The sequence below is a fragment of the Gopherus evgoodei genome, chromosome 1 (genome assembly GCF_007399415.2).
Source record: "Gopherus evgoodei ecotype Sinaloan lineage chromosome 1, rGopEvg1_v1.p, whole genome shotgun sequence".
In the NCBI taxonomy this organism is placed as follows: Eukaryota; Metazoa; Chordata; order Testudines; family Testudinidae; genus Gopherus; species Gopherus evgoodei.
The window spans coordinates 340531957-340553631 of NC_044322.1; the positions used below are offsets into that span (position 1 = coordinate 340531957).

The following is a 21675-nucleotide window of genomic DNA, read 5'->3' on the forward strand; positions in this document are numbered from 1 at the left end:
AGCGGTGGATGTGATATACCTAGACTTTAGTAAGGCATTTGATAGAGTCTCGCATGATATTCTTATAGATAAACTAGGAAAGTACAATTTAGATGGGGCTACTATAAGGTGGGTGCATAACTGGCTGGATAACCGTACTCAGAGAGTAGTTGTTAATGGCTCTCAATCCTGCTGGAAAGGTATAACAAGTGGGGTTCCGCAGGGGTCTGTTTTGGGACCGGTTCTGTTCAATATCTTCGTCAACGATTTAGATGTTGGCATAGAAAGGACGCTTATTAAGTTTGCGGACGATACCAAACTGGGAGGGATTGCAACTGCTTTGGAGGACAGGGTCAAAATTCAAAATGATCTGGACAAATTGGAGAAATGGTCTGAGGTAAACAGGATGAAGTTCAATAAAGATAAATGCAAAGTGCTCCACCTAGGAAGGAACAATCAGTTTCACACATACAGAATGGGAAGAGATTGTCTAGGAAGGAGTACGGCAGAAAGAGATCTAAGGGTCATAGTAGACCACAAGCTTAATATGAGTCAACAGTGTGATACTGTTGCAAAAAAAGCAAACATGATTCTGGGATGCATTAACAGGTGTGTTGTAAACAAGACACGAGAAGTCATTCTTCCGCTTTACTCTGCGCTGGTTAGGCCTCAACTGGAGTATTGTGTCCAGTTCTGGGCACCGCATTTCAAGAAAGATGTGGAGAAATTGGAGAGGGTCCAGAGAAGAGCAACAAGAATGATGAAAGGTCTTGAGAACATGACCTGTGAAGGAAGGCTGAAGGAATTGGGTTTGTTTAGTTTGGAAAAGATAAGACTGAGAGGGGACCTGATAGCAGTTTTCAGGTATCTAAAAGGGTGTCATCAGGAGGAGGGAGAAAACTTGTTCACCTTAGTCTCCAATGATAGAACAAGAAGCAATGGGCTTAAACTGCAGCAAGGGAGATTTAGGTTGGACATTAGGAAAAAGTTCCTAACTGTCAGGGTAGTTAAACACTGGAATAAATTGCCTAGGGAGGTTGTGGAATCTCCATCTCTGGAGATATTTAAGAGTAGGTTAGATAAATGTCTGTTAGGGATGGTCTAAACAGTATTTGGTCCTGCCATGAGGGCAGGGGACTGGACTCGATGACCTCTCGAGGTCCTTTCCAGTCCTAGAGTCTGAGTCTATGAGGACATCTGGTCACCCTACCCCTGCCTTAAAAAAAAAAGAAAAAAAAGAATAAATAAATAAAATCTTTATCCACAAATATGTATATCTGTTACTCCTGTTGCTTTAATTTTGTACTTTGTTTCAATATTACTTAGTTACTTGACTTGTATAAATAGTTTTTTTAAAAAGCAGCACTTTTCAAAGTGCTTGTTGTTCTTGGCACAGGTTCAGTTCTGGTGTCCAACTGGTAGGACCTGAAACTTGTTGTTTAATAAGTGCCTGTAGTCAAAACAGTTAGTGTATGCAACGACTGATCTGATATTTGTTGCAGCAGGTCATCTGCCTGATTTCTAACACATGCACAATACCTAATCACGTTGCTGTATTTCTCTGACGGAGTCTGTGGTAATGTGAATCATTTCACGTTCCAAAAGTACAACATGTTTACAGTCATCGTGGAATCAGATTACGTTGGCAGCGCATTCTTCTCTGTAAGTGGTTTCAGTTTACATTTCGTCTTCTAGTAAGGTATTTGCATAATTTTACTGATCCCACTTTATTTGTAGACCTATTTAGAAACTGGGAGTCATTTTAGCTGTTTAATTTTAGGAAGTGGAACTTGTATCTGTTGCAAATGAAGAAACGTGCAGCTCAGAGGTGGTTTTAGCACTTGGTAATTAATTTCCAAATAATGTCATTTGACCTAGTCTGGAGTGTATACTGTTGGGACTGCTTTTTAGCAAAGCAACAGTACTTTTCTTTGAATTGGCTGTTTTATTTCCTTTGTCAGTTTACAAGAAGGATCAAAATGAAACTGACTGTGCCATTTCCTTTACTGCGCACAGTGTAAGGGTGGATACAGTTTGCGGATATTGTTTCCAAACGTTTCAACTGGACTTGGAACAGTTATTTTGTCAAACTCTCACTGGTAAAGTTATCCTTGGATCGCACAACACTCTGCTGTAGTTTGTTGGCATTGAATCTGAGTTTATTTTTATCTAGCCTCACATATTTGGTTTTGCAGGGTTTTTTTTAGATTGTTGCTACAAAATGAAAGTGCTTACAAGGTGATTATAAGCTCTGGTTATGAAGCAACTGCCAGTTATTGCAAGATGACACTCTCTGCCAATACTTCAGTTGTTCAGTTTTCTGGCTCCTAACTAGAATTGTTTCAGGGAGGGGGAGGTTGTTGTTGTTGTCGTCGTCTTTAATTAGAACTAATGCCAAGCACATTTTCAAATTTTGACCTGGAATTAGTACACTGTAGAAGATTTCATACAATATTTACTAAAATAGTAGGTAATAAATTGCTCAACTTTGCACAGTGAATAGCTGTGTAATTAAAATTCAGAGTATAGAACTCAGAGAAACAATATTTTGTGTGTGCACACTGTATGGAATTGTCATGAGTAAGTAGCACATTAACAGTTATGGAGTAACAGTTTAATAGATCAGAATCAGATTGTAAATGAGATACAACACTTCACTGAACCATTGGTTAAATATTTTAAACAAAGATAGATAAATAGCATTTATACTATACTGAAGGTCATCTGATTATTCGGTCTGATCTGATGTAAGTCATTTGACCACAAACGTTGTACGGCTCAAGAAAGAGAACTTAAAAAAAAAAGACATTTCTGTAGTGATAAATGTGAACACTAAGCTGAGTCTTACTGTATTGTAACTGTTTACTGCCAGCAGAATATTTTTAATACATTTTTTCAGCAGTTCACTTCTGCTTATTCTAATGGAATGTAATACAGAACTATAAACCAAAGTGCCGAGTTTACAGAATTATTCATGAATTAAATTTAGAATGAATATACCATTTTCACCCTCTTTGGTAGATTGCCTTTTTAGTTGACTTTGAGGATTATAATCTTGAGACTGGAAAGTTTAAAAAAGAACACACCAAGTTTTTGCTTTAGGCTCTGTCTACACAGGAAGTCAAATCGTGGTAAACTGCAAATGTGTTTGAACATGACAGTTGCTACATAAATAAAGTTCTAGCATGTTTTCTCTGACTTTATGCACACGGATTTTTTGGCCTGATAACTATTTCCAGGCAATACCAAGAGAGACTGAGGTTTTTCATTTGGTAATGGTGGTTGCTCTTCTCTCCCAACCCGGCCAGAACTGTCCCTCTCTGAGCCTTCCCCTTCTGCTGTTTTACAACGCTTTGTGATTTTGTATCTCCCATTGATGCCCAAGAGACTGTTTTGAAAACTGTTTTATCTTTTTTCTAGAATTGTTTGTGTTAATGGAGATAAGCATTTTGGATGAAAGAGGGATTTACTGTGAAAGAAACACATATGTACACTAAAACCACTGTAGAACCCAACTTTTTAATCTAGTAAAATATGAACAGTTGACACAGGTCATTAGAATTAATAAGCATGGACTGAGTACATATGGGTTTATCTCCTCTGTACTTCAGAGACTACCTCATATTTTATCCCAGGAGTGGAGATCAGCAGGGATGCTTGATCTTATGAGTGTAGTCGTCAGAGAGCTAGGAACAAGGCATTCTCAGAGGCGGGTTTTCAATTTTGGAACTTGCTGCATTTTTGCTCCCTCTTTCCCCCAGACACTAGTCAGACAGAATCTGAGTTTGTTGACCTTCAGAGCACGCTGTATTTCTATTTTGTGTGTTTTTGAGGGGATGGAATTGAGGAGGAAGGATTTTAGTCTTCAGTTTTTGTGAATTTGAATGTCCTTATTGATTGTCATTTTGTCAAAGTGATTATTAGCGTATTTTTAAAATTATGACTCTGTATATAGGTTGAGCACGTGCTATAGTTAAAAATAAATAGCCTCTCATGTCACTAGGTAATTGAACTCATTCGCTTCTGACCAGGAAATTGAGATGTTTCTCTTCCTCCAGAATAGCTGTTGTTTTCCAAAGACCACCCAATGCATTTCCAGTGGAATTAGCAAAGTGATTCAGAGACCAGAGCTTGAGGACTTGAGCCGTTGCAGCAGAGGGTTTGGGAAAAGTAGAGGATTGCATCGTGTGGTGGTTCATGAAAGAGGGCTGGACACTGAGAGCAGTGCTGGAGATTCAGGGATCATCCAGACTTGCGCCCCAAACAGCATAAAGTCATCACATCTGGTGTGCACAAAATTCTGCTTTGGCTGGAACAATTGGATTACATCCATGTTTCCATGGGACATGGAGAGTTTGCTGGAACAGTTTAATGATCATTTGCAGTGCTTTTCTGAAAAGGGAAACTTAGTTGTATAGCAATAAAATGAACTTTAGGATCTCGTAATAAAATTTTAAATAAAACAAGCTTCAAGTTGTTTATTATATTTTCTTAAAATGCATGTACGTTAATCTAGTGGGGGAAAGTTGAACTCTGTTCTCAGAGATTAATGCTGCCAAGATGTTAACTCCTTGGCAGCAGAAGCCAAACTTTGTTGCTGTGAAGTCAGTTGCCGCAGTGAATGAGCAGAAACCCACAGGCAGGCAAAAGGATTAATGCTGTAAAGAGGATTGCAGTTCTGCTTGTGTTCTATCTGGCAGATCACAAATGCTTGTGGATTTGACAGTAGTTCTTTTATAAAATAATTGCACTATGCTTAGTTATTTATGGGTAATGCGAAAGTATCAATTTACAAACACTCCAGTAAATTTGTGATGTTGTCTCTCAAATTTTATACCTACTCAGGTGAACAAATGTATTTATAACATTGCAAGATATCTGCAGAAATTGCTACAGGTGTGGAATTCAGTTTAGCATTATAATTACTTGTATTGGTTTATCAGAGGCACATATCTAGCATTAGTTACTTGATAGGATTTTTTAAATAAAAATAGAAGTGTGCTTGCTGGGATGACTAGGTTATTTGATGCATGTACAGTGATTATGCTATTTAACGTGAACATCTAAGACCTTATTTTAGACAGATTGTATGCATATAAATTTGCTTGCACTTCTGTGCCTAATCTGCATGCACAATTACCACAGGTGCATGTAGAGATCCCATTTTTACATGGACAAAATGGCCAGTTACATCCTTATTGGATATTTGTGTATGCAAATACCTAATGGGAGAGTACAAATTGTATGTGCATTTTTTTGTGTGCAGTTGTGGTTTTTCTTTTTTCTGTTCTTTTTATAGGCTATGTATTGGCAAATCAATAGAAATTTAATCTGAAAAATAAAACAAGCTTAAACAACCAAGTTTAATTTCCAGGAACTTGCAAAGGGAAGAATGCAGCCATTCTGTATAGGCAACTGAGTATGACGATGGACGTGATACTTGCTTTTTGTATAGTATGTGTATGTATAGGGAGGTATATATTTTTCCAATTATTTCCAGAAGTCCTTAAGGTATTTTCAGCTGAGGCCAAGTAATATTTCTGGTTATTCTCAAAGTACCTGCTGAAAATTTGGAAGGTTATTTATAGCCATGTTTTGTTTGTAGGTATTCAAAGATATGGAAGGAAATGGCAGATATAGCTGTCCGTACAGATCACAAGAAAGTCAGCCATTCTCTTATGCTTTAGGTAAAAAATAAAAAATTGCCCTGGTAACCTTTCCTCCCTTCCCCCAAACACACACACATTTTAAAAATGGAGGGATAAACTATTATATATTAACATAGTGCTTCTTATTTCTGACACTTCACATGAGTTACAAGTTCCATTGTGAATGTATTGCTTTGCCCTTGGGAATTAATCGATTGGGAAAGTTTTTGATGGAACAAATCAAACTTGCTTGATTGAAAATTACATATAACGAGGACTATATAAAAAAAATCTGAAGTTGTTCACATATGTGATTCTTTAGATGACTCTGAAATACTGATTATCTTAAATGGTCAATATCTGTGTCTGTAAATTAACCTAAGTGTCTTTCTTTCCAGAAGATTTATTTTAATTATCAGTTAATGGGATATATCACCCTCAACTACTCCAGCCTTAGGTATAATGCTTAAGGTATCATTTTCTAGAGGACAGTCACTCTTGACAAGACTAATAGCTAAATTGATAGTCGGAGCAGTCCCTGCTGAATATTTAAGGAAGAAAAGGTTTTACCAACAGTTTTAATTCACAGGGAGTCTGTCATTGTAGAGGTTCTTGGTTGGTTACATAACAGTACCTTGTCATCAGAATCTCAAGAGGGTAGTGGTAAAATTTAGAATATAATTCAAACTTGTTTTGTTTAGCAGGACAAGATAGATTAAATTAAAACATTTGCAGTAAAAGAGTTACAGGATGTTACACTGGTCCACGACCAAATTGCATAAAATAATTAATATGGTTTAACTAAATAAGAAAAGGAACAGTGCCTTTCAAAAATTACTTATTGCAAGTAAAACTGTTGTCAGAAATCTGAAATACAAAATCTGAAGAATAATAAAAGGTGATCTGACAAAGATATTTTTGAAAAATTGAACTTGTCCCCTCTTTTTACTTATTGATGTTCATAAGTTTTTTCTTTTACTGGGTGACCAGATAGCAAGTGTGAAAAATTGGGACAGGGTTGAGGAGGTAATAGGAGCCCATTTAAAAAAAAAAAAGCCCCAAATATCAAGACTATCCCTATAAAACTGGGACATCTCGTCACCCTACCTTGGCAGTTTCAAGGCATGTTTATCATGAGTCTGACAAGTTACATGAAAGGGTGGGGGGTGGGGTATTGAATCTTTAAGAGAAGCTTCCTTTATTCAAAGTGTTGTTTAGTCATTGATGTTAAATAGGTTTATAACAAAAACAAAAAAGTTTAAAACATTCTGACTAAAACTCTCTTCCATTTCTTTGAGCTCTTGTAATATCACCATTGCACTGGTTTTCCAGGAATCAGTCTTCTAAGCTAGACAGAACCTGAATGGCCACTGTAAAAAATCATGCAAGGAAACAACTGGAGTGGATGGAAAATAATATTTTTCTAGCCACTTTTATACGTGCTAAAGAAGCAAAAAGGAGTATAACTCTAGAGAAGCAAAAAGGAGTACATCTCCACTTTTGTCCCCCTTTGCACACCGCCTTTAAGTATTCAGCATATAGTTTCCAAGCACTGCATAGATGTCTGTCTACCATAGATATTATTTTGTTCTTTGCTTCTTCAGTAGAGGGCAGTGCCATTGGTTATTGGAAATTAGCAGTACTGGCGACATTTAGAAATTTGTCTTGTTTCCAACTAAAATCAGTGGTAAAATTCCCATGACTTCAGTGAGAGCAGGATCGGGCCCTTGCGGGCAGAGTGAGTGTGGGGAAGGATGTGGAAACAACTTGTCTGACATTCCTATTACAATTTAAGTCATAGATGAATCTTCCTGACAATGGTAGATTTGTACTTGGGCATACGGCAGCCAAAGTATTTTCATGTTTTGACCCTATCCTAGAAAGCTCCGCTTAAAGATCATTGAAATACCAAAAACAGAAAGTGTAACTCTTCATATGCACAATTAGTCATTCAAATGCAAATCGTTTAGTTTGAGCAGCATGACGCTATCAGCTCCTGTTAATATACTTTTGGTTAATGGAATGGCCTTGAGTAGTAGTGCAATAGGTAGCATTCTGCTGGATTTTTCATTTTAGGTTTCTTATTTGATGGGTTTAGACAAGAACTATTTCCCTGTATTCTGGGCCAAAACGTAACTTACAGGTTCTCAGCACAGAAGCAAATAATTACTTTAATTGACTAAAATTTAGGGTCTCTTTGTTTACATTGGGGTGAGGGAATTCTTTGTACTATATGGAATGTAAGAGCAACATCTTTATATTATTTTAATAATAATGGTGCGAAGGGAAAGGAATTGTGGATGAGTAGCTAGAGTTTGGGATTAGGAACCTAAAAATGTTAGCCCTGTTTCTGGCCCTGTCATTGATCTGCTGCGTAAAGCTAGGCCAGTCACTAAGGATGAGAGGGTTCCTTCTAGGTAAATTGCAGGGAGCTACTGAGAATGAGAACTCTTGTCTCACTCTCCTCTTCACTGCATAACACTCAGCCCACCCTTTTTCTTTCTCCTACATCTCTGGTCTTCACCTGGCTCCTACTAGTGGTGCCGAAACAGGATCCTGGGATCTGGTGAAGTAGCCCTCGCTTCCTGGTCAGCCAGCAAGTGCTGGCAGGCTGCTTTTCAGCACAAAACTGCTCTGGCTGGAAGGTTCCCACTAGCCCCAGACTCTGTTGCAGCAAGTGCATGCCTTCTGCTTTCAGGATGAATGAGGGCATAGGAGCAGGCAGCGCAGGGAGTTAGTTGGCTCACTGTGAGATAGCAGGCCAAGGAAGGGGGTGACTTCCAGAAGCAAGAGGAAGGACCAGTCAGACCTTAGTGCTGACAACAGTTACAATATAGCACCTCTTCTAATGGGCCAAGGACCAACATGTGCTGCTACTTCTAGAAACTACGTTTAAGTTGGCAATGTCAAGGTTACAGGGCTAGCCATCCCAGTGGGTGAGTCCTGAATGTCAGGCTGAACAGTTCCCCAACAACTGCCTGACTTCTGGACAGAGTCTTTGTAACTGTTTATAGCTCTTTTGCTCATCTGGCTCCCAGCATTGTCCCCCACCATGGCAAACACATTTTTGTAACTTGGTTGTAGCCTGGAGGTAGAATCTTCGCTGCCAATAGTTTGGGCATTGTCTCTTTATAACCCTGAAGTGTTTTCTGCAGAGATGGCTTATCTTGAGCTATTCTTTGTTCTTTCTGTTTGTTTTCCTTGCAGTCCATAATTAAACCAACATATTCATACAGTAAACATCCCAATAACTAGATCACATACAGTATTTGTAAATTATTATAAAGCAGCCTCACGTCCATCACAAGGAGCTCCCTAGGAAATTAGTAGATCCTTAGGTGGGTAATCTGAGAACTGAACAGTTTAGTAAGGATTAACATTTCAGTGCCTCCATTTCCCCTTTGGTACTAAAAATTAGTACAGTAATGTTTGCTTACTGTACTTTACAAAGGTGTTGACAGTTTGTAAAACGTTTGTAAAATGCTTTGAAATCTCCTGATAAAATGTTAGGTAAGTGTAAAGTGTTGCTATTTAGCACTTACGTAGTGTTTTACAATCTTCAGAGCACTGTACACAGTTGTTTTTGTGTTTCATATTTACCCATTGGCATTATGAATGATTTCAACAATAATTAACTAGCGTAATGTTGTGTGCTGAAAGCCACATGATTTCAGCACCGAATGGTATAACTTCATCTTTTCTAACTGCTTTTATTTATTTATTTTGCCTGTGAAATGCTTTAAAATTTATTCTTTGTCCATTACAGAACGAAGACACAATTCAATGTGTAAACCTTCCCCATCTCCAGCTTCTCCACCCTCCAATTCCAGGACATCACTAGTACAAATTAAACAGAAATCCTGTATCAGCAGCCACAACCCTGTCAGCAGCAACTCAAAGCCATTCAAAACTCCCAAAGACAATCTACTTACCTCCACTAGCAAACAGCACACAGTCTTTCCTTCAAAAGTATCAAGGGATAAACCATGGTAAGTACCATTAGAATGGATAGCTGATTTGTCTACGCTTGTTTATTTGTATGTTTATTTTAAAACCTGTTTGTGTATCTCATGGTCCTCTGAAAAATATATGTGTTCTTCTCTTCTGAATACATAACCTAAGCCCAGGGATTTCCTCTGAGGGGAAATGGGGAATAAGTGTTGTGTTGTTTATATACATATTTATATAAAACCTGACCCCCAGGTGTGTGGCGATAGATAGATAAAAACTCTAGGAGGAAAGAGGAAGATTGAAGGTTCACCTTCCTAGTGTACTACAAAACATTTACTTCTCTGAGATATAGACCAAGAGAGATGTCTTTTGAGTTTGGTAACTTAGATCCATAGACCCTGTGGACCATCTGACATCGCATATGCTTCAATAGTAAGAACAGGATTTTCAGTAGTGCTCAGCATTGGCTTTGCTGAAGTCAGTGAGGGCTTGTCTTCTGCAGCCCTACCACTTGTTTTGGGCACCTGCTACCACTGAACCTCATTGTTTAAGTGCTGACAGTATGTTTCATGCTCTGTGAGACTGCATAGAGCAAAGTACAATCTGTAAAAAGCGCTGTTCTCTAGGTCTTTCAGCGTGGATGATTTTCTATATGCATTTAGACTGTGAGATCTTTGAGGCAGTCCTCTTATGTCTTAATGTTACACTGTCAGTGTTTAACAAACAAACAGTGGAGTTGTGTGAATGTAAATGAAGGGTAAATTTGTATTTTAAATCTTAAGAAACTAATTTGTCTGAAGTTATATGGAAGAAGGATGCTCTTGTGATTAAGGCCTCAGACCAAAGACATCTGGATTTAGTTTCTGGCTCTTAGGATATGTCAACACAGCAGATGGAAAGGTACTAGCTCTGCTTGAGCTTACATGCTTACAAGTAGCAGTACGGCTGCAGCAGCTAGGGTAGCTTCCTGAATTCATACCTGGGGGTTAGTCAGGATTGTAGTCGGACAGCTAGCCTGAGCCACCACCCGTGCCACCCAGCCATGCTGCTATTTTTAGCATGTTTGCTCAAGCAGAGCTAGTGTGTCTGTCTTCCACATGGGAAGCACCCTCCTAGCTGCTTTGTAGACATTGCCTTACACAATTGTGGTTTTTTGTATGTGTGACCCTGCGCAAGTCACTTAATCTGTTTGTGCCTCAGTTCTCCATCTATAAAACTGCCATAGTAGTACTTTTTCTCTTTGTCCTGCCTACTTCTGTTTTAAGTTCTTTGGGACAGGAGCCTTTCTTATTATGTTCAGATATAGGACCTAGCATAATAGTGTCCTCATCTAGGTTGGGGTCTCTGGGTGCTGTTGTTACACAAATAATAATTAATAATCAAATGCAGTTTTTCTTTCTATGATCTACAAACCATTTGTGCAGTGAGACAGAAAATATCAACCCATCCAAATCACTTTAAAAAATACCAGGTCACATTTTTCTCTCTGATATATTGTGAGCAATTCACATTGAATTCAAAGGGAGCTGCTTCCATATATCTTCAGATTTTAGTGTATTCCAATTATTTTTAACAAACTTGGTTCAGTTTTGACTTTTTTAAATGGTTAAATCCTTGAACTCTAAGAGTGGCGAGTGTCCCAAGCAGTTATGGTGCTAACATTGACTGAAAATAGTAAACTTGACCTTTTAGACTACATATAAAAGAAATGAGGTACAGGTTATCCCAGATCGAATGTAACTGCTTTCACATACTGTGACAAAATAATACTACTGATCTCATGCTGACATTTTTAGTATCCGTACACAAGAATAAGACTTTTTAAATATTGTTTGAGATTTAAAAAAAAAAAAAAAACCTCTTGTAAGCAAAAAAAATACAAATGACTTCAAAGTGTTCACATTACAGACCATTGAAATGTTCCTAGTTCTGGTGTTACAAAATAGTAACCTACACGGAAAGATTTCATCTCATTAGCTCGTCTTGTGCAAGCATGTTAGTACCCACCCACATACGCACCCATGGTGAGATGTGGAATTACTTTAACCTGGCTCCATCCATTTTATGTCCTCAGGCCCAGGTCTGTGTTTGTTATGACCGAAGACCTCCTGGAGGGGTCCTCAGTAGTCTCTGACCCTTTCAGGATTTTGGGGAGTCAGAGGTTTCGTGGCTCTAGTGGGGGCTGATCAGCCCTAGGTTTCCTGGATTTAAGACTTTTTTTCTCCAAAAGCCCCTGTCTGGAGTTAGTAGTGGAACTAGGGCGACCAGACAGCAAGTTTGAAAAATCGGGATGGGGGTAGGGGGATAATAGGAGTCTATATAAGAAAACACCCAAAAATCGGGACCGTCCCTATAAAATCAGGACATCTGGTCACCCTAAGTGGAACCCAGGTCTTCCCACTCCACTGGGTTTCAGCTCAGGGACCTTGTTTGGAACAGCCAAAACCAGTCCTCCTTAGTCCCTTGCTGCTCCCTGAGTGTCTCCCTACCTCTCCTTGGCTCTAGGCTTCCCCAGCCTTGTCCTGCTTCCCCCTCTTTGGAGTGTTGGTTTATCTGACAGCTTCTCACCAGTCTGCAGAAGGAAGCCATGCCTGTGCCTCTCTGGTAGCTGGCCTGCCCTCCTCCCTTGCAGCCTTCCTATCTTCAGAGCTGCTGTGGGGCTGCCAGTCAGTTCTGGCTGAGCAGACAGGCAGTTACTTCGTTAACTCTTTGGGTGCCAAACCAGAAGAGGTGTGTAGACCTTGTGACAAAATATTTGTTAGCCATAATTCATGTCCTTCACGGTGCTAGCAGATGGCCTTCCATAAATCAATCAAAGCCCAATGCAGAACAGCATGCCCAATGCAGAACAGCATGCCCAATGCATTTCGTCTGGCTGGCTTTATTCAAAAAGTTCTAAAGCAAAATAAACATTTCCACTAAAGCAGAATAGAAAACATTTATTGAAGATCAATTCATTTAATGAAATAGTGTAGTAGAATTTGATAACACTTACTGTTTCTATCTAAAAAGCAGCCAACGTGTTCATTGACTAGTCCTCACAACATTCCTGTGTAGTGGCAAGGAAGTCTTGTGTAATCTCATTTTACAGATGGAAAAACTGAGAGAGACTGAGATTAAAGGATTTGCCCAGTATCACAAAGCAAGTCAGTAACAGAGTCAGGATTAAAACTCATGAGATTTTTTTCTCCTAGTCTTGTGTGTAGCATGCAAGATCACACTGCTTCTCCAAAAAACAAAAAAACAAGAATAACAATAACAACCCCCCCTTCTCTCTGCCCCCAAAACCCATGCCCACTCCACGTTTTAACACTGGTTTTCCTGTCCAGGTTCCAACCTCTTCCATGGCAAAGTTGCAATCTTCAGCAAAGTGAGGGCTGATTTTTCTTTTCATTTGGAACTCAGGAAAAGAAGGCCTGATTATAAAGTATTAGAAGATGCTGAATATTCATTCAGTAGATGGTTTTGATTTTTTTAAAGAGAAATTATTCATACAGATTTTAAGGTTAGACAGGACCATTTACAGTATTCTAATCTCACCTCCTGCATAACATAGGCCATAGAATTTCAGTCAATCCTGGATCAGGCCAATAACTTGTGATCGAACAAAAGATATCTTGTAGAAAGAAATAGCCAATCAAGAAAAAATAGTAAAAATAGTTTTAAATAATAACTTTTAATAATTGTAAAGACAGTCACTAGTCGCTTCTAAGTCAACCCAATTGTTAATCACCTGGGTCTGGGCTGAATCTATTCACTGTTGATAGCTCAGGATCTGTATTACATGATCCTAGGCTCTGACCTCTTATCTGACCCTTTCTTGGGATACTGGGCGCCATTGCATAGCTGCAGTAGGTATCTGGATGTCACACATATTCCCTCAGAGCTCCACCTACAATATGGACACTCTGGGGGTATGACTACACTACTCGCCGGATCGGTGGGTAGTGATCGATATATCGGGGATCGATTTATCGCATGTAGTGTAGATGCGATAAATTGATCCCCGATCGCTCTCCCGTCAACTGCTGAACTCCAGCTTGGCGAGACGCGGAAGCAAAGTCGACCGGGGAGTGGCAGCTGTCGATCCAGCAGCGCAAGGATGCGAAGTAAGTGATTCTAAGTCAATCTAAGATACGTCGACTTCAGCTACACTATTCTCGTAGCTGAAGCTGCGTATCTTAGATCGATTCCCCTGCCCCTAGTGTAGACCAGGCCCGGGTGTCTAGTTAAACCCCTTCTGTGATAAAGTGGCAGGAAATCAAGGAACACAAACTTAGCAGAAGAAACTCTGAAGCGGAGACTTAAGTCTTTGAATGCCTGAGAGTTACAGATCTTTGAAAACAGCAGAAGTTCTGAGACACATCCTCCCCTATTCTGATCTCACTCTTCTTGTGAGTCTGAGTTTTGTTAGGCTGGGATGAGTCCATCCTGCTCACTCTTTCCAGCAAGTTCTCCTTATGTGTGGCAATGGTCGACTGCCTTGCACAGAGCAGAACTTATTCTTAAGTAGAATGATCTCTCCTCTATGCCACATGTCCAACTGAGAAGCCCAGCCCCATATCCACCTTGTCATGCTTGCCCCATCTACAGACCCCCTATACAGGGAAATCATTGTTCCAGCGGGGTGGGTCAGCAGTTGAGAGACAATCTAAGTCAGGGCTCTGGATTGCCCATGTTGATAGTTTTTTTGTGATACTCCTTCAACAAGGTATCAAGAATCTTTCCTGGATAGGAGCATTGTCTGTAATGTGGTACAATATGCTGCTGTCAGGCAAGATTAGACATCTGTTCAATATATAATACAAAATGCAGTTCATAATTTAGACTTATCCCATTCATAATAATAATAATAATAATAGTAATAGCAATCATAATGTAATTAAATTTAATATCCTTGTGGGGGGGAAATACCAAAGTAACCCACCACAATAGCATATAATTTTAAAAAGGAGAACTATGCAGAAATGAGGAAGCTCATTAAAAGGAACAGTGAGTGACTAGATGTCCTGATTTTATAGGGACAGTCCTGATATTTGGGGCTTTGTCTTATATAGGTGCCTATTACCGTCCACCCCTTGTTCTGGATTTTTCACACTTGCTGTCTGGTCATCCTAGAACAGTCACAAGAATGAAATGCCTACAAGATGCATGGAAACAGTTGGGGCCTCTCTTATGGTGTTTTTAAACTAAATGTATTCCCCAAATAAAACAAAAAGAGTAAGAGGACCCCCAAAAAAAATGCCACCATGACTATGCAGAGTAAGAGAGGCAGTTCTAGGCAAAAAGGCATCCTTTAAAAATTGGATGTCAAATCAAAGACCGTGTCTACAGTGCTACTTATGTTGGCAAAACTTATATCTCTCAGGGGTGTGAAAAAACACATCCCTGAGCGACATACGTTTCACTAGTATAAGTGGTAGTGTGCACAGCACTCACTATATCAGCGGAAGAACTTCTCCCACCAATATAGCTACCTCTGCTTCTCAGGAGTGATTTAATTATGTCAATGGGAAAGCTCTCTCCTGTCGGCATAAAGCAGCTACATGAGAGAGCTTCCAGCGGCATTGGTACAGTTGTGTTGCTGTAAGTTCTCTAGTGTAGACATAGTCTTAGGCCTCATCTACACTACAAAGCTTTGTCAGCAAAAGTTATGCTGCTTTAATTAAAGCACTTTAATTAAAACCACTCTTGCATGTCCACACTAGCTCCTTGTGTTGGTAGAGTACATTCACACTGAGAGCACTTGCATCGACACAGAGTAGTGCACTGTGGTAGGTATCCCATTATGCAACTGGCTCACAGGGCGCTTTGGGAAGGGTTTGCAATGCCTTATGGGGCAGGTATAGCGTCACATGATGTAAGTTTCTCAATCCCATCCTACCAAGGGCATTCTAAAAGGTTGTCAGCTGCTTTTTCAACAGAAGTGGGTGTGCGGGGAGGAGAGGTGAGTGGTTGTCTGGAGCTGGGGAGACAGCAGGCTGACCGACCTATTCTGAGGCAGGAGGAGGGGGACACCCCCCCACGTCAGCCCCCAGCTCTGCTCGGCACAACAGTCTCTCCCGAAGTAGCCCATTCTGCCTGCCTATGGTTCTGTGTTTCCTTCTGAGTTCTCCCACAGCCTCTTCAGCTGTCGGGAATGGCATCCTCAGCTCTGTGAGCTCTCCACACTGAGGAATGTCAAAGCAGCACGGCAGTTCCTTGTGTGTCGTTGTCTTCCTCTCTCTCTCCACTGCCCCTTACGCCCTCGGCTCCCTGCAGCAGCAGTCTGCCTGGCTCTGTGTTTCTAGTGCAGGGGAGCATTCCAAAGATTTTCCCTTTGTTCCCCAAATGGAGCAGCACGCTCAGCTGTCAGATATTTCCTGGAGCTTTGAAAGGGCAGCAGAGCTCAAAACAAAGAGCACAGTGGTCATGGCAGGCATTGTGGGATACTGGCGGAAGCCAGTTCTGTTGACAAAACAAACAGCAGTGTCTGGACTGATGTTTTGTCCCTTTAACTTTGCCACAAAAGACTTTATGCCTCTCGTTGAGGTTTTATTTTGTTGTCCAAAAGTAGCTTTGTAGTGTGTACACCTCTTCTGTATTGTCAGGCCTCAGTGAGGAAAATAGAGATGAATGTTAACTTCAGTATGTCAAGTGTAAAAGTATAATAAGGCAGGCCAAGAAAGAAGTTGAAGAGCAACTAGCTAAGGACACGAAAACTAACAGCAAAAAAAAAATTGAGCTACATCAGAAACAAGAAGCCTACCAGGCAATCTGTGAGGCCATTGGACAATCGGGGTGCTAAATGAGCACTCAAGGAAGACAAGGCCATTGTGGAGTATCTAAATTAATTCTTTGCATCGGTCTTCACTGCGAAGGTTGTGAAGGAAATTCCCACACTTGACCCAGACTGAGATCTCAGTAGAGGAGGTTTTGGAACAAGTTGTTAAATTAAACAGTAGTAAGTCCCCAGGACCAGATGGTATTCAGTCAGGAGTTCTGAAGGCACTCAGTTACAGAATTGCAGAACTACTAACTGTGCAGTGTAACCTATCACTTAAATTAGCCACTGTACCAGATGACTGGAGAAATAGGTAACGTAACACTGACTTTTTTGAAGTCTGCGGAGGTGATCCTGCCAATTACAGGCTGATAATCCTAATTTCAGTACCAGGCAAATAGTTGAAATTATAGTAAAGAACAGACTTATTGGACACATAGATAAACACCATATGTTGGGAAAGAGTAAACATGCTTTCTGTAAAGGGAAATTATGCCTCACCAATCTATTAGAATTCTTTTGAGGGCATCAAAAAGCATGTGGACAAGGGTGATGGAGTGGATACAATGTACCTTGACTTTCAGAAAGCCTTTGACAGGGTCCTCACACCAAAGGCTCTTAAGCAAAGTAAGCAGTCATGGTATAAGAGGGAAGGTCCTCTCATGGATCAGTAACTGGTTAAAAGATAGGGCATAGAGTAGGAATAAATGGTCAATTTTCACAGTGGAGTGAAGTAAATAAAGTCCCCAAAAGGATTTGTACTGGGGCCAGAGCTGTTCAACGTATTCATAAATGATCTGGAAAAGGGAGTAAAGAGTGAGGTGGCAAAGTTTGTAGATTATAAAAAATCACTGAAAATAATCAAGTCCAAAGCTGACTGTGAAGAATTAGAAAGGGATCTCACTAAACTGGTTGACTGAGCAACAAACCAGGAGATGCAATTCAGTGTTGATAAATGCGAAGTAATGCACATTGGAGAATATAATTCCAACTATACGTACAAAATGATGGGTCTAAATTAACTGTTAATACTCAGGAAAGATCTTGGAATCATCATGAATAGTTCTCTGAAAAAATCTGCTCAGTGTGCAGTGGCACTCATAAAGGTTAACACAGTGTTAGGAACTATTAGGAAAGGGATTAGATAATAAGACAGAAAATGCCATAATGCCTCAATATAATACTGCATGCATTTCTGGGCGCCCTAACTCAAAAAAGATAAATTAGAATTGGAGACAATACAAAGATAACAAAAATTATTAGGGTATGGAATAGTTTCCATAAGAGGAGAGATTAAAAAGGCTGAGCCTGTTCAACTTAGAAAAGACACAGCTAAGGGGGGATATGATAGAGGTCTGTAAAATCATCAGTGGTGTGGAGGAAAACGAATAAGGAAGTATTATTTACTACTTCACATAATACAAGAATGAGGGGTCACCTAATCAAATTAATAGGCAGCAGGTTTAAAACAAACATAAGGAAGTATTTCTTCACAGAATACACAGTCAATTTGTGAAGCTCGTTGCCTGGGGATGTTATGAAGGCCAAAAGTATAATTGAGCTCAAAAAAGGCATTAGATAAATTCATGTGGGATAGGTCTAGCAATGGCTATTAGTCAGGATGGTCAGGTGCACAGCCCCATGTTCTGTGTGTCCCTATACCTCTGGCTGCTAGCAGTTGGGCCTGGACAACGGAGGATGGATCACTCAGTAAATTGCTCTGTTCTGATCATTCCTTCAGGAGCATCTGGCGCTGGTCACTGTTAGGAGACAGGACACTGGGCTAGTATGACCATTCTTACATTCTTAGCCACAGAATTACTCTGGGAACTCCGTGTTTTTTTGGTTATCCCTAAGTCCTTTTTGGAGCTGCAGGCTTCCATGATTCAGTCTCCTGTCAAACACATATAGCCTACGTTCTTTGTTCTTAAATTCATGACCTTGCATTTGGCTGCATTAAAACACATGTCCAAATGAGCCTAGCTTACCGTGCAATCCACATCCCACTGTAAAACTTACCTATCATTGTTTACTACATGTGTTGGCTGCAAACTTTACCAGCAGTGATTTTATATTTTCTTTCAAACTGATAAATCTATAGATTAGTATTTCACCAATAACATAACTTGCATGACCCCACAAGAAACCCCTGATGGATAATGATTTTCCATTTACAGTGACATTTGGAGATCCATCAATTAGCCATTTTTAATCCATTTAGTATGGACTGCAAAGATTTTGTATAGTAATAATTGCTTAATCAGAATGTTGTACAGTACTAAATCAGATTATATTATGTTAAGCAGTAATCTTTGTCAACCCAGTTTATAATCTGATCAGTGAACAATATCAAAGTTGTTTTCAAGGCCTCTATTTTCCATAAGAAATATGTTGACTTGTGTTAATTATGCTATCTTTTAGTTCTTGAGTGATTTACCCAGAATCAGTGTCACATTGACCAGTCTGTACTTCCAGGGTCATCCTATTTATCCTCTTAAATATTGGTACAGCCTGAGCTTTTTTCCAGTCTTCTAGAACTTCTCCGATATCCCAAGATTTGCTGAAGATGAGCTTCAGTAGTTCAAAGAGCTCTTCAGCCAACTCTTAACTCTTGAGTGAAAGCTTGTCTGGTCCAACAGATTTTAAAATTTTTAACTTTTGTAGCTGCTGTTTAATATCCTCTGGTAATGACTGTTGGAATAGAAAGTATTTGATCATCACTGTAGGATGTGAATACGTCATTCAGCTACTTTCCAAATACAGAATAGAATATTCGTTACTTTTGCCTTTTCTGAATTATTGACAATATTTTTGCATTATTGTTGACAATTTTACTGTTCTTTTCTTGTATTGTAAGGTCTTGTCTATATGAACAATTAGTGGTTGGCACAAGGGGATGTGACTCTACCCCACACTACCCTGCCATGGACTACCTATCCATATGGACTCTGCTGGTACTCGTTAACATTTAATTAATGTGCTTCGGTCTAACACTGTTTCAAAGAGTATTAGTGCAGTAAGGCTCAGAGCTCCCATCAAGATTACAGCCTTGTTGTGCTGAACAAATCTAAAATAAATGACAATGTCCCCAAAACCTTGCAGTCTAGATTGGGACCGGTTGTAACATGTGGATGAAGATCGCAATGCCAGTGAGTGTGGGGAAACAAGTGTGGCAGTAATAGAAAGCCAGAGTTGTATATATTAACTAGTTGTATAATTTTCTGACATTGCAGTTCTCTTTTAAATAAGTGAACAAGAGATCTTTAATGAATCGCTAATCATCTGTCAATCTGGCCATCATTAAGCACTTTATTGTGGGCATTAAGCTGGGTACAGATTGGTCTTAAGAAGAATTTTGTGGGAGGACAAGAATAATGGCTCTCCCCTCCAAATACTTAAAATATACTTTCAAAAAACATCTTTAAAAAAAAAATTGCAAGGGGAGACTTTAGCCACCTGCTTTTTAGAGTTTATACTTCAGCCGGGTGCCAGATGTTTTCTTTTGCTAAATTTCAGGAATGTTAACAATTAAAATGTAAAGCTCTCTAGCATAGGAAATTGGGTTCTGTGCTGCTATGCAGAAACTTTGGCTGGATTCTTGATCCTAGGGACTAACAGGGCCCAGAAATAAAGTGATTGGTGCTTAAAGTTCTGCAATGTTGGGTTACAAAATGATGTGTGAAAGGCTGGAAAAATAGTCCTCTGGATTCTGACATAGATGTGGAAGATCTCCTGGTGAAAAGTGTTTCTGAAAAGTAGGAAATAATTTTTTTAACATAGACATAACAGATTTTAAGCCCAGAAGGAACCACTATAATATCTAGCCTGACCTCTTACAGCACCAGGCAAGAAACTTTATCTTCTAATTACTGCCAAAATAGTCCTAAAGTCTTTTGAGGATAGAAGTTTTATTTATTTCCACTTCAGCTTTCCACATTAGAAAAAAAACTATCCTAAGTGAAGTAACAAAAAGTACCTGAGATGTTACATAGATATTGATTTTTTTCTCTGCTTGTACACATCAATGTGTCTGCATGGTACATGCACAAAAATCATGGCACAGTTGTAGATTCAGTCCTTGTTATTGAGACTTAGGATGTGTCTACACTGCTGACTTTTGCCAGTGCACATTACATCAGCATAAAGCTGCCACAGTTAGCATGTTGCTTGTGTGCGTGCGTGTTTGGCTCTTTGCGTCGGCGCTGCCCATGCTTACCACACGTGCTTGTGTCAATGCATAGTGTGGTGCGCCATGGGTAGGTTGCCACCATCCAGCATGCTCATTGGAAAGTTTTGGCAATGCATGTTAGAGCAGAAACAATTCACACAGGGATGACTGAGAGCCCCAGAAGTCAACTTCCCAACATGCAACTCTCCATCCCATAATATCATCCGTAGCCCATAATTTTTGCAACATTTTTAAAAATCCAATGAACTTATGCACCCCACCTCGCTGTCTGCCATCTCTGACAGAAACATTGAGCCTGCAGTGTGCTGCCCTATCATCATGAGCATTGCAGGCACAGGGACACATGATCCTCTATTATTTGCAGAGCCACAAGAAAGAACCAAATCAATGGGGAACATAACGAATTTGTTAAGGACTGATTGCTGTGGGACATAGTGAGAACTAATTCAAGGTTGGTGGTCGTATTTGTGGAGCAGCTGCAGATGGTGGAGTTCTGCTTCTGGGCCCGAGAAATAAGCACTGACTAATGGGATCACATCATAATGCAGGCTTGGGATGATGAGGAGTGGCTGCAGAAATTTCGGACGCATAAGGCCACATTCCTAAATTTGTATGCCAAGCGTGTCCCAGCCTGCCAGTGCAGGGACACCAGAATGAGAGCTGCACTGACAGTGGAGAAACAAGTGGTAATCGCACTTTGGAAGCTTGCCACACCAGATTGCTGCTGATAAGTGGGAAATCATTTTGGAGTTGGAAAATCCACTATGGGGACCGTTGTCCTACAAATGTGCAGGGCTATTAACTGTCTCCTGCTGTGCATAACTGTGACTCTTGGCAACGTGCAGGACATTGTGGATGGATTTACAGCAGTGGTTGGGCGTTAGCACTCATATCACTATTTAGGCACCTGCCCACCTTGCCACAAACTACATCAATAGAAAGGGCTACTTTTCTCTAGTTATTCAAGCATTGGTGGATCACCGAGACACTTCACCGACATTATTGTTGGCTGCTCTGGTAAGGTGCATGACGCTCACATCTTTAAGAACACAGGAGTGTTCAGAAGGCTACAAGCAGGGACTTTCTTTCCCAACCGGCAGATTACTATTGGTGATATTGAAATACCAGTAGTGATCCTGGGGAAC

At 39.9% G+C, this 21675-nt stretch overlaps 1 protein-coding gene across 1 annotated transcript in view; it reads left to right on the forward strand.

The window, feature by feature from the left end:
- Window positions 1-21675, forward strand: part of ATXN7L1 (ataxin 7 like 1) — a 205065-nt gene that overhangs the window by 113967 nt on the left and 69423 nt on the right. The window contains 1 exon segment of the mRNA XM_030551778.1: window positions 9394-9616. Within this exon segment, the coding sequence (XP_030407638.1) occupies window positions 9394-9616 (223 nt within the window).